The following is a 12540-nucleotide window of genomic DNA, read 5'->3' as shown; positions in this document are numbered from 1 at the left end:
ATTGAGGTAGGGCTGAAACGATTCATCGAGTTACTCGATTAACTCGATTACAAAAATTCCTCGAGGCAAAAACTCTGCCTCGAAGCCTCGTTAAATTCCTATGACGCGCACTATACGCGCAGGGATCTGATTTACACGGACCATTGTTCAATGTTCAGGAAGCACACCATAGCGCGTGATACATTTTGAGTTTAGTTGAAGAACCCCTTCACACACACACACACGCACGCATGCACCCTCGTCTCTCTCACGCGCCAGTCAGACCAATCGCGGCAATGCATCACATATGCTTAAACTTTTATGTAGCCACGCAACAATAATTTCAGCATGCATTCACTGTATTCACCGGGATGTGATGTTGTGACGCGATTTTTCGAACGGATGCTTCACCTAAAATGCACCGCAATGCAAGTGATGCAAGCCAAATGCAGCGTTCTATTGAAAATGAATGTATGTATTTCTGCCGTACCAAACTGCAATGAAGCAACTGGTCTGACTGGGGCGTCACTCTTCCTCACACACACACACACACACACACACACACACACACACACACACACACACACACAGACACAGGTTGCTAGGTTACCATAGCAAATGGGCTCACCACAGAAATTATATTGTTATATAATTGTTGGCACTTATAAACACTAAATGGGTAAAAATTGCAATAAATAGGCTTAGTTTTGGAGCCAAATGTTGGAATCAATACCTCTGTTTTTTTTTTTAGAAATAAAAGTCAAATGCTTGATCATTTTACAGCCACATCATTTTCGCTATGCATTATTTGTTTTGGTTGTTTAAAAACACACACAAAAAAATATCCAATTAATCGATTAATCGATCGATTAAGTGCTAGATTAATCGATTACAAAAAGAATCGATAGCTGCAGCCCTACATTGAGGAGGCCGTAAGGCCTGCCACTTGCATTAATAACCTAATGCAGAAGGCGGGCCCCGGCCGGGGACAACTCTCACAAAGAGAGGAGGCGTACTAGGATCACTAGCTGCTAGTCTTAAGCTGGAGAGGCTCTCCTAGGAGTAGCCTACTCCGGGCTACTGCATGCTATGAGGCGGAAAGCTGAACCGCCTCTGTCAAAAAAAGACATATTCCTGAGTACAAGCCTAGGCCAGATATCTGGGTGGCCCAAAAGAAGGTCCGGCACACACGCACTCATGACCTTCCTGGAGCTCAATAAAATGGAGACTTCAGCCTAACAACTCTAAAGAAAGGAGGCTGGCTCACACAACACTCAGGGGAACTGAGAATGTTGGAGCACAGCATAATCTGCCACCGCGTATATCCTGCCATATACACACAGGACTGGCTTCATAACACAAAAACGTGGGTGCAGAAAGGAAACACGCAACTAGGGTTGCCAAGGGAAACACTCAAGTGCGAGAAAACAGCCTTATACAGGCGAACGCGTGTGCTCTTATTCCAAACAAACAATGCACAAGTAATGTGTGTGATAGATGTAAAGCTTGCACACAAACCTACACATCGCTCGTCCAAACGTAAATAGAGCATTGATTACTGATATAGAGGATGCATCCTAAATCAGCTAAACACTCTCATAACAAAAAAACCTGTCCTGCTTCCCTCGAGAACAGATAGACAAAACGAGAGTGGAGCTTCCTCGGAGGGAAACGCTCACAGTGCGTGCCAACAGAACTCTCAAGCACTGGGCATACATGCTCTAACAAAGACGCACAAATCAAGTGTGTTACCAGGTAACTATACATGGATGTGCACACAGACTGAGACATCTGTAAACAGCCGTTCTTACCTTTTAAATAGCGCTTCAAACAAAACAGTCCCTGAAAGATGAAAGAGGATGACTTGTTCTCTAGGCACTCCTTATGTGCGTTCAGGTCGCAATAGTAGTGACATCATAGGCTGTCGCCGGCCAATACGATTGCCATGATTTGATAGTGTTTCAGACACCGGTTCCTGTTAAGGCGTTCCCCAAATGCGTTAAGATGCAGTGCGAGTTCCCTTTCGAAAGGGAACTATTCATGTGCGTCTGATATGCTGCAAATCGGGTGATTTTAGGTCAGTGTTTTGGCTGTAATTCAATGATGCCCTCTGTCAGTAGGGAATCGTAAGATGCCTGCAGGCAGTTTAGAATGCAATGAGCAATCCAGTCATTTATATAGATCAGTGGTAAATCCTTATTTAAAAGGTAGTATAGACTAACAGTTCAAAATTTATAAAAATGACGCTGTTCAAATGTTTACATAATGTAAAAAATAATACAAATTTTTATAACGTTTATTGTAATAAAATGTTCTGTAATGTAGTAATTTTCTCAATGTAAACATTCTTGAGCTCATAATGTAATAATTACATTACAACAATGCTGTTCACATTGTTTTAAATGTGGCCAGTATCACATGTCCAGTGTGAACAGATCATAGTTCTGAACTGACCCGTATGCGCAAAAGAACGATATGGGGTTGCCAGGTTTTTACCACAAAATCCATTCAGTTGCTTCTTAAAATTAGTCTAAAATTAGACCAATCGCGTTCCGGGGGTTAAATACCACATTAGTGCGGTCGCTTCAACCCACGGAGTTGCAAATCAACCTGTGGGAAAATTGCGGACTTGGCAACACAGTGCAATGTCATATGGAAGTAAACACGGAGGGCATTAAAGTAAGTGATTGCGCATTTATTTATAATGTGCCTGCAATAGCAGAAATAAACCTTTTTAATTATAATAAAGGTCCATGTTTAATAAAAAATGTTCATGAAATTAAATAAAAATGTTTTATTTTAAAAGAGATTGTTGTTTAATTTAGTTTTATACATATGTATAAATATATATCCCCCAGGACATTTTCAATATATACGAGACAAACTTTGCTGTCATCCTTTCGAAACCGCTGAAAATTATACCATTTTATGAAGAGTGATGATTATATCTCCCCTACTGAAATACTCAACTGTTCTTTTAAGATATTTTGAGATAAAGATAAATCTGTAGTTCTTTTATGTGTGTCACACCATAGGACACCAAAGTACAAAATTGGTAGTTATTGCATTAAAGAGAGTGAGGAGTATTAAATAGATTATTTTTTATTTAACCTAGAATGTATCAAAGAAGAGAGAAAATTTAATTTTGATACAAACAATACCAACATGTGTTATTTATTTATTTTTGTTTTTTTATAAAAATTAACAAAACGAGCGGTGATTCCTTCACAGAGCAAATATCTTTTAAACTTTAACACCCCAAAATCTTTTTTAATAGAATTCATTTGTTTATTAAAGAAGAAACAATATTTCATTTTGTTACATAATCAACCATGTTTTAAAAAATCACATTTTTTAAAGTATATGGCTGTTCTTTTTAAGGCATCACTTCAATTTATTTTTTATTTTTTTTTATTTTATTTTTTTTTAACTTTGTGTCGTTCTCTAGGATGTTTTCCCTTCTGTGTGGATCCCTGTTAATTTTCTCTCTATACTTCCATGTCCTCTCCCTGCCACAAATTTCTCTCCCTCAATTTTTTCTCTCAAAAACAAAGTAGTATCACATTTTATGCTTATTTTCATGACACTTTTTAACAGTACAAATTTTCTGCAAAATATCAGGAAAAAAAAAAAAAAATTAAATGTAATTATTGCATTTAAGAACAATGAAAATGATCAAAAAAAAAAAAAGAATAAAAATGAGTTGAACAATCTTATTTAATTATTTAAAGTGCTTCTTAAAGAGACCTTGTCCTCTTGTGTGACATCTTTGTCCTCTGGTGGTAACATTATCTGTCACACCATAGGATGTTTCAGCCTTCTGAGTCAGTTAATGGCCTTACTATTTGTAGCTAACCTGTCATTAGCAGTTAGCAAGACACATTTGCATAATTTTCCATGATTATGTAGTTTAACATACATTTTTAATTTAAAAAAAAAAAAAAATAATAAAAAAAAAAAAAAAAAAAAAAATATATATATATATATATATATATATATATATATATATATATATATATATATATATAATTTAGTGGTGTCACACCAATGGACAACAAAACTTAACACTTCTGTAGTGGTTCCAAAAGATGAAGATGTGAAGATGAATTTCCTCTTGGAGGACAAAATAAAATTATCTATCTATCTATAAAGTCCACACACCCCTGCTAAAACGGTTTGGATTTGCAATGTAAAAAAGATAAATAAAATCATAACTTTTGCACCTTTATTCTACTACTACAACAACTACTACTACTACTACTAGTAGTAGTATCAGTAATCTGGTGGATTTTGTAGGCAGGTTGAGACTTGATTTAGATTTTTAAAATGTACTATAAATTAATAGGAATGCTTTAATAAATATATATAATAATGATAATGATAATAATAATTGCATGAATATTTAAATGTTGCATTTACTAATATTTATGTTTAAAAAGCTATTACAAAAATAGCAATATGACATGTTTTGACAAGATTTTATGTTTTGATACAATTATTACATTATTATTGTAATAAAATGTTATTAATGTAATACTTATTACATTATGTTCAGTTTTTACATTATGTACTGTTACATTATGAGTTGCTGCAGGGTCATTTTTATAAATTTTGTTATTTTGTCTTGTGGACTATATGTGAAATAGCTTATTCAGGAAAATACTAAATAATGAATGACTTACAACTTTTACCCTCTTATTTTGTTAAAATGATTAACATTTAGATTTTTCTTCAGGAGGTATGTAAACGTAAGAGCAAAACTGTATATAAAAGACACTACCTAGATGAATGTCCAAAAAGCTCCTGTAACAGGTTTGTATGTTATGTTTCCTACAGCACGATGGAGGGTTTGAAGTTTTCTAGCAACACCATGCAGGTGAGTTTTGTTTGTCAGCGCTGCAGTCAGCCACTGAAGCTCGACACATCCTTCAACGTCTTGGACAGAATGACTATCCATGAGCTCACGGGTATGACCATACAGCAGTACACCACTTTAAACTGGTCTCTTTACACAGTAAAAGAGAGCTGAAGTTATTTCATTAAGAAGTAGATTGAGTTTGACTTGTCTTTTTTTTTTTCAGCTCCATTAATGACAGTAACAGTCAATAAACAGTTGGATAGCAGCGAGGGCAGTAGCTTCCCTGAGGTGAATACATCACACCAGCAAGCTTTCTTTGTGATCTTGCTGGCTCTCAAGTGTACAGGCACTTTTCCATACACACAAAAAGTGGTGTGGAATGCAGCAGTTGCTTTGGTAACGAGCAATGATGACTGCTCATTTTAGGGAGTAAAAATATCCTGAATCTGAGATTATTGCTATATTTGTCATTGAACAAAGACTTTAAAGACTTTCTTCGGCACATTTCCTTCATAATTGAAATTTAATCATAGTGTCCTCAGTGGCTCAGATGCAGAGAGTCTATGGAGACTCTTATGTTTGTTGGTACATCCAATAACGGTACATTTGTAGTGGGTTTTTTTTGGCACAGACATTGTATATCTCCAGCTGCTGTGACACTATGGTATCTATGCTAACAGGGCAGATCATCACCAGTCATGGGTGTGGCTTCCCTCTACTCTTACGTGAGAGTTGGAGAGACTGTTTATGATTTATGGGTATTACAAAGAAAGGAGTGGGTTGATTTATACCATTTTTGGCTGGTTATTTACGCACACTGTGGACAACACATCTGTGTTCAAACAACTTATAATGAACTTTGCATAATAGTTCCCCTTTAAAAATGGATTGGATAAGTAAATGAACAGATGATCATATTACCATCAGGCTTCTCAAGCCAACATCAAAGTGTGTTCACACACTTTAGCCTCTAGCTATTATGTTGGCTTAAGAAGGCAACATATTGTTATACTATTTAAATAATATTATTATTAGGGGCCAAGCACCGAAGGTGCATAGGCACCTCTTGTTATTGTTGGGGTTCTTCTTCCACTCAAGTAGTCTATGGCAGCCCATAGAACCGTATGGTAAAAAGTTGTGAAAATTGGCACACAGATAGAGGTCAGTCCCAACATTAAACACACTGATTTTGGAGCCTCTAACTCAATCCCATGTTTAGGCATACTCCTCTTAGGGGATTCATGCAATCACCACTAAACTTTCTGAACATGATGACAAGACACTGGAGATGTTAAATTCTGAACGATTCAAATGGTGTTGCCATGGCAAGGGTTTAAAGTAAGGACAAAAAAGGGAAACTGGTCTCATATCTACTAACCAATAAATTATACACCCTTTATTTCAATATATAATAACACAAATATTGTAAATAAACACATTTTAATTTATTTTTTAATTGCAAGAAGTATGTGCAAGTTAACATTAACACTCTGAGGTCTGAGGTATCGCCGGCGATACCACCGCGGTTTTTTTCTTACCAGTGTGAAAGAGACTCAAAATACTCCGTCAATGTTGCACATACAATTAAGAGTTATACACCATTTTAATCTGTGGAATATCTTCTTTTATTTGTGTACACTCAGAGTAAAAACAAAATGTTGTGCTTTTTGCAAAATAAAGAAAACTAACATGATGCGTGATCTCTCGTCTCCCTCTTAACGAAGTTTAATCTGATAGTTCTTAGAAAATGAACTGTAACTTAGTGAATACTAATCACAAAAAAATTAGACTTATGTCTAAAAAAAACCTTGAAATGTCAGGTTTTAAATCGTGTAAGTCAAATCGAAAACAAATATTCTCTGTTTATGTAATCTGTATAAAAACAGAGCCATGTCAGAAGTCCGTGATTCAGCTCATTATCCGCTAATGCGGCCACGCCCACGGAGCCAGCGCTATTCAGACGCAAATTCTGAGGCAATACATGCATTCATCGTCTCAATCGTGTATTTATTGTCTTGAAAAGTGTTTTGAATAGCCATAGTTAGCGATCTCTGGCCTCTGTTAGTTCAGTTAGTTCCTGGATTGCCTATTCTTCTTTGGCAGGCATTGTAGACTAAAGGTGCACAGAGCGCCCTCCGGCTGCAAGTATGAATTGAAAACACAGTATCCAGCGTTCACAGTTATTACAATAAATCCTGAATAAATATTACTCCTCTGTATAGAAAATTGACAAACATATGAGAATCCATCAATATTTCTCCAAATGTGCATGCTTTTAAGCTAAAAGCCTATATGAAATGCCATAGAGGTAACATAACTGTTCAGACACTTTGCATCACAGAAATACATTATATTTTAAAGTATATAATAGAATACCATTATTTTAAATTGTAATAATATTTCACAGTATTTCTGTTTTTTCTGAATGTTTGATTCACACCATGATGAGCTTTGAGACATGATCACAGAGGTTTTTTTCACAGCCTACCTGACTGAAAGAGCTCATTATTTATGCAGGTCATTAGTGCTCTTTATGCGATTCTTTTGTCTTCTCAGGTAAGAATCACCCATTATTCATGATGATTCACGCCTCCACGCATACTGTGTTTCTTGACCAAAGATGTTTTAGAAAATGTAAATCTCTCTATTGTTTTGTATGAAGGAGTAGGAAGGATAATTTTTACATAATTTTGAAGCAAAAACTCTAGTCTACAACCTCCAATACCCAGAAGTCTTATGAACATAGATTTAATATACTTTTTTGGCCTTATTTCAGTGACTTAAGTTTTTTGTTTTTTCAATAACCACGCATAAACGTTATTCCTTAAAAAATACAAACATGTACATACATGTTCCTCACATATTATGGTAGCCTAGCTTGTGCTGAATACAGTGTAGTGACACTTTTGTCATTTATATGTTTATGAACAACTGAAAAAAGCACAAATGTCAGGGCATGTCAAAACTTTTCCAGGCCCCAAATCAGCCTCAGACCCCTGAGGGTTAAGCAGATAACTGCTCTTTGGTTAAAATAATTCAAATAATATTCAAATGTCATATTTAGAATAAACACTAGAGGGCAGCATATACCTAAAACAGGATTGAGAAAACTTGAGTTTTGACAACACTGTTGAAAACACTAATTTAGGTATAATTATATTTAATAGGTATTCTATTTGGATGCATATATTTAGACATTAACAAAGACTAATTACTGTCACAGTGTAGATTTTATTTTTTATTTAAAATGTTGAATCTTCTGAGTCAACTTACTGATAAAATAGTCTCCCTCCCTCTCCCTGTCTCTCTCTCTCTCTCTCTCTCTCTCTGTGTGTGTGTGTGTGTGTGTGTGTGTGTGTGTGTGCGCGTGCGTGCGTGCGTGTGTGTGTGTGTGTGCGTGCTTTACAGCCTTGATCAGTTCTTTAACCCTTTTCTTGGAGACATGTCACTGTCCTTCAGAGTTTAGCTCCAACCCTAATCAAACACACCAGAAGCAGCTAATCAAGCCAGTTCATTTGTTGGCCACTGACAACATGGTATTCTGTAATTACTTTGATAATTAGGTTAATTAAAATATAAAACACATTTTGTTTTGAATGTGGATTTTTTTTTTTTTTAATCAGGCTATGAATTTTATACTAATACTCCTACATGGTTTATAATTTTTTTTTTTTCAAATTACATTTTTTTTTTTTTTTTTTTTTTTTTTTTTTTTCAAATTGCAAACTGATGTTGGATATCTTGAATGGTGTTGCCATGACGACTGACGGATTAAAGTCAGGACAAAAAAGGGAAACAAAGTGTCCCATACCTTGTAAAATCATTGTTTGATTTAAATGAAATTAAGATTATATGTTTGGTAATTTAACCTGAATGTATTTAAAATTAATGCAATATATTTTAGATTATTATTTATTATTATTTAGATTTTTAAATTATTTCTTCTGAATCTCACTCTCACTGTCTGCTCTTCCCTTCCCCCACACTCCCTCAGTCTCACTCATTCTGTGTGTGTGTGTTTTACAATCTTGATTAGTGTGGGTTTTTTGTGTTTTCTAGACATGGGCATTACAGAAGATCATGTGTTTTATTTGCGAGCATCATGTACAACACCTAAATTAATTATTTATTGCTATAATTCAAATTTATAAATATAAATATATAAATATAAAATATAAAAATAAAAGTGGCTGTTTATAATAAACCAGAAAAGTGAGCAGAAAAATTTAGACACATACCTTACTCTTACCTGAAACTGATATTAAAATCATTTTTGCAGGTTCCGTGATTTGGCTCTATTTATTAATTTCATAATTTTATTTTTACATTGGATACCACCCATATTGAAATTAAATGAAAGCATGATTTTGGTGCAGAAGATTGTTGCAAACGACCCTATGCTAAGTATACTACAAATGCATTTACATATTTGTGTACTTAATATAAATACCCTGCAATTGTACTTTTAGGCCTGGTTTCACAGACAGGGCTTAGGCTAAGCCAGGATTAAGCCTTATTTCAATTAGGATATTTAAGTAGCTTTTATGAACATACCCTAGAAAAAAACATTACTGGTGTGCATCTTGAGACAAAACAATGGCACTGACATATTTTAAGATATGTCAGTACAAGCTGCTTTCAGTTAAAGCAGTTCAAACATGCATTTTAGTCTAGGACTAGCTTAAGCCTTGTCTGTGAAACCGGGGGTTAGTATACTAAACTGGTATACTTAAAGTCTGCTAAATTGGAACAAGTATTTTTGTGTTGAGATCCAACTAAAGATATACTTTTTTATTGTGCTAAAGTGGAACTATTGCAAGTATACTTTAGGTACACTTTAAATATCTTGCATTCAAATTATACAGTCATCATACAATCCTTACTAATAGTGATATTAAACACATTTTAGGCTAAATATTAAGAAATATTCATTGTGCAATATAAAGAAGAACTCCAAATAAAGTTTAATTAGAATATTTATGTCAGTAAATATATATATATATATATATATATATATATATATATATATATATATATATATATATTAATGGATTTGTAGTTGGTATAAAATGTATGTAGGCCTATTTTAAATACATTTTGGTAGGCTTTTTCACTAGGGCATTCTACATCCATTGCCTCTGACATGTTTTCTCACCGTCATGCACCTAACTCGGAAATTCTTAAGAAAATTCATAGTTACCAAAACTCATAATTATAGTTTTTTTCTCATAAATTCACACTTTCTGACATGACATGAAAACACTGTAACTGCTGAAGCTAAACCTTCCCCCACTGGCCTGCCCCAGCATCCTACCATTGGTTGAACCAGAAGTTGACACGTATAGACCACATTGATTGATCTATGTTTCAAACACGCCATAAAGCCAATGCCATCACACTCACCAACAATTGGTTTAGCTGTACTTTTGCTTAACAACAGAACTCTCTGGAGTGCACACTATTGGAAATCTGTATTGCAAATTTTGGCACATTTGTCAGAAGGAAACATTTAGAGTCTAGAAATTCATTGCTAAAGACTCATAGCTAAAGACACAAGTCTCACCATGTATTTCAAATCTGAGAATGATGAAATTATTTTTAGATGATGCTATGTAATTTTTTAGATGAGACTTTCTTTTTGTGTAAACCAAAGAAAGGGTGAGGTATGAAGTGAAACGTCTAGTTTGTTTCTGCTGGTGCTGTGAAGGCAGAATTTTCAAACTTTTGCATAACAATGAGCAATTTGCAAATAAAATGATTTAATTTGTTAAATATTGAAGTACTACTACAGTCATTTATTTTTGTTGAATCCTATGTTGACCTGTTATGATTAAATGTACAATTAAATTAACTGTATTTGAGTTCTGCTTGAATCTAAAAATAGTATTGGTCTAGATAAAAGTTTACAGGAAATGTGTTTTGAGTTGCAAAAAATAATCATGAAGTAAGTTTTATAATTATGACCTTACTTTTTCAATAATTTGCTCACACTATGAATATCAGGTAGGCTATTGTTTAATTCAATTCAAATTTATTTCTATAGCACTTTTCACAATTTTGCATGTTTGCAAAGCAAATATACATACATATAGAAAGTAGTTACATATAAAGAAAACAATATAGTTTGAAATGGTGAAAGAAATTCACGTATCTGATCAGAAGTTTTATTACTTTAGTGTATTTCTAATGCATTCCAATGCACCTACTGTAATACACTTTTTCAATTAATGCTACTTTTATGGCCCGTTGCACTTTGAAATATGGACTGCAGCCCTTAGGGCTGTCCAAATATTATGAATTATTAAACTAATTATTAAACTAATTATGCTGACCAGTCCTCAAAAATTACACAAAAAGTTAAAATGTCAAATAAATTAAAAAACGTTAACTGCATGAAAAGTAAATCATTTTAATTCATGCATCACATTTAAATCCACAGCGTATTGCAAGATCGCCAATTCATTTAATTGCGTTTTACGTCAGGAGCAGTTGTGGTGCATAATTGAGAGTTGAAGCGCGCAGAGACAATCGGCAGAGAAATGTTACAGATGGTGTTATTCCATCTGCGTTCTCTGAAACGCAAGTAGTTCAGTATGTTCACATTCTTCCACCAACAAACAGAACTGTCTGTGTTTTAGTGCGTGCACAAGAATGAAACTAATGTTATGCCGGTTTATGCAATCACTTCACTTCCACAGGAACAGGATTTTAATCAATAACGCAGGAGATAGCATACACATGTAGACAACAACGAGAACGGACAAGGAGTGAAGGAGAACACGGTATATATACAGGTGACTAACAAAGGGAGCTAAACAAGGTGACGGGATAATTAACAAGACACAGGTGGATCAAATGAACTAATCAACAGAACAGGGAACCTAGGTCACAGGGGAAAGACTGGAACATGAGGCTTTGTAACAGTTCGCCCCCTCCCGAATAGGCGTGTCCTCGCGCCGTAAGAGTCCAGAGGAGGGAGGGAGGGGGTTCTGGAGGAGGGCGGAGTAAAAAAAACAAAAGAAAAGAGTCCATGGAGAGCAACAAAGACAGTCCAAGGGGGAGTGGAGGGTGGGAGGAGCCAGGGGGAAGCCAGGAGTAGGAGGAGCCAGATGTTACCCCAGAAGCCAGCCAGGGCGAGGCCCCAGGGTAGAGTTGCAGGTGGGAGGAGCCATGGTGGAGTCAGCTTGAGGGCTGACGACACCCTGGGGACGACCAACGGAGATTCAGCTTGAGACCCAGATGGAACGGAAGAGCCGACGAGCCCACGCGCAGCCGATGGTCCTGGAGACCGAGGAGGAGCCATGGTGACAAGCGTCCGAGGAGGAGGCGGATGTCCAGAGGGCAGAGGCTGAGCCGGAGGGACCGAGGATGTAGGCGGAGCTGGAGGGAAGGAGGAGCCAGACGGAGCCGTAGGTGCAGGCAGGTGGACGACTGACCAAGGTGGAGCCGGAAAGACGAGGGAGCCCGGAGAAGCCATATGGCCGATGGTGTCCAGTGGAGCCGAGGGAGGGAGGAGCCAGGGTGACACCGAAGTGTCGACGGGCCGAGGTGGAGCAGGGGGCGTGGAGGCTGGAAGTGGAGGCAGGGGATCTTCTTGAATGGATGGAGTGGAGGGCCTGAAGATGCTTGACATCCCCACCTGGCATGTGGGAGATGTCAAGCGGCTGAAGGGCAGAAATGTTGGTGGGGCTGAGGAACTGGCT

At 36.3% G+C, this 12540-nt stretch overlaps 1 protein-coding gene across 1 annotated transcript in view; it reads left to right on the top strand.

Moving 5' to 3' along the window:
* becn1 (beclin 1, autophagy related) overlaps nt 1-12540 on the top strand; it is a 112514-nt gene that overhangs the window by 27343 nt on the left and 72631 nt on the right. The window contains exons 2-3 of the mRNA XM_048187618.1: nt 4816-4946; nt 5061-5125. Of these exons, the coding sequence (XP_048043575.1) occupies nt 4820-4946; nt 5061-5125 (192 nt within the window). The 5' untranslated portion in view covers nt 4816-4819. The remainder of the gene's footprint in view (nt 1-4815; nt 4947-5060; nt 5126-12540) is intronic.

This window comes from Megalobrama amblycephala, linkage group LG4, assembly GCF_018812025.1.
Source record: "Megalobrama amblycephala isolate DHTTF-2021 linkage group LG4, ASM1881202v1, whole genome shotgun sequence".
NCBI classification, from domain to species: Eukaryota; Metazoa; Chordata; class Actinopteri; order Cypriniformes; family Xenocyprididae; genus Megalobrama; species Megalobrama amblycephala.
The sequence above is the reverse complement of the archived record's forward strand: the minus strand, read 5'-3'. Positions and strand labels throughout refer to the sequence as shown.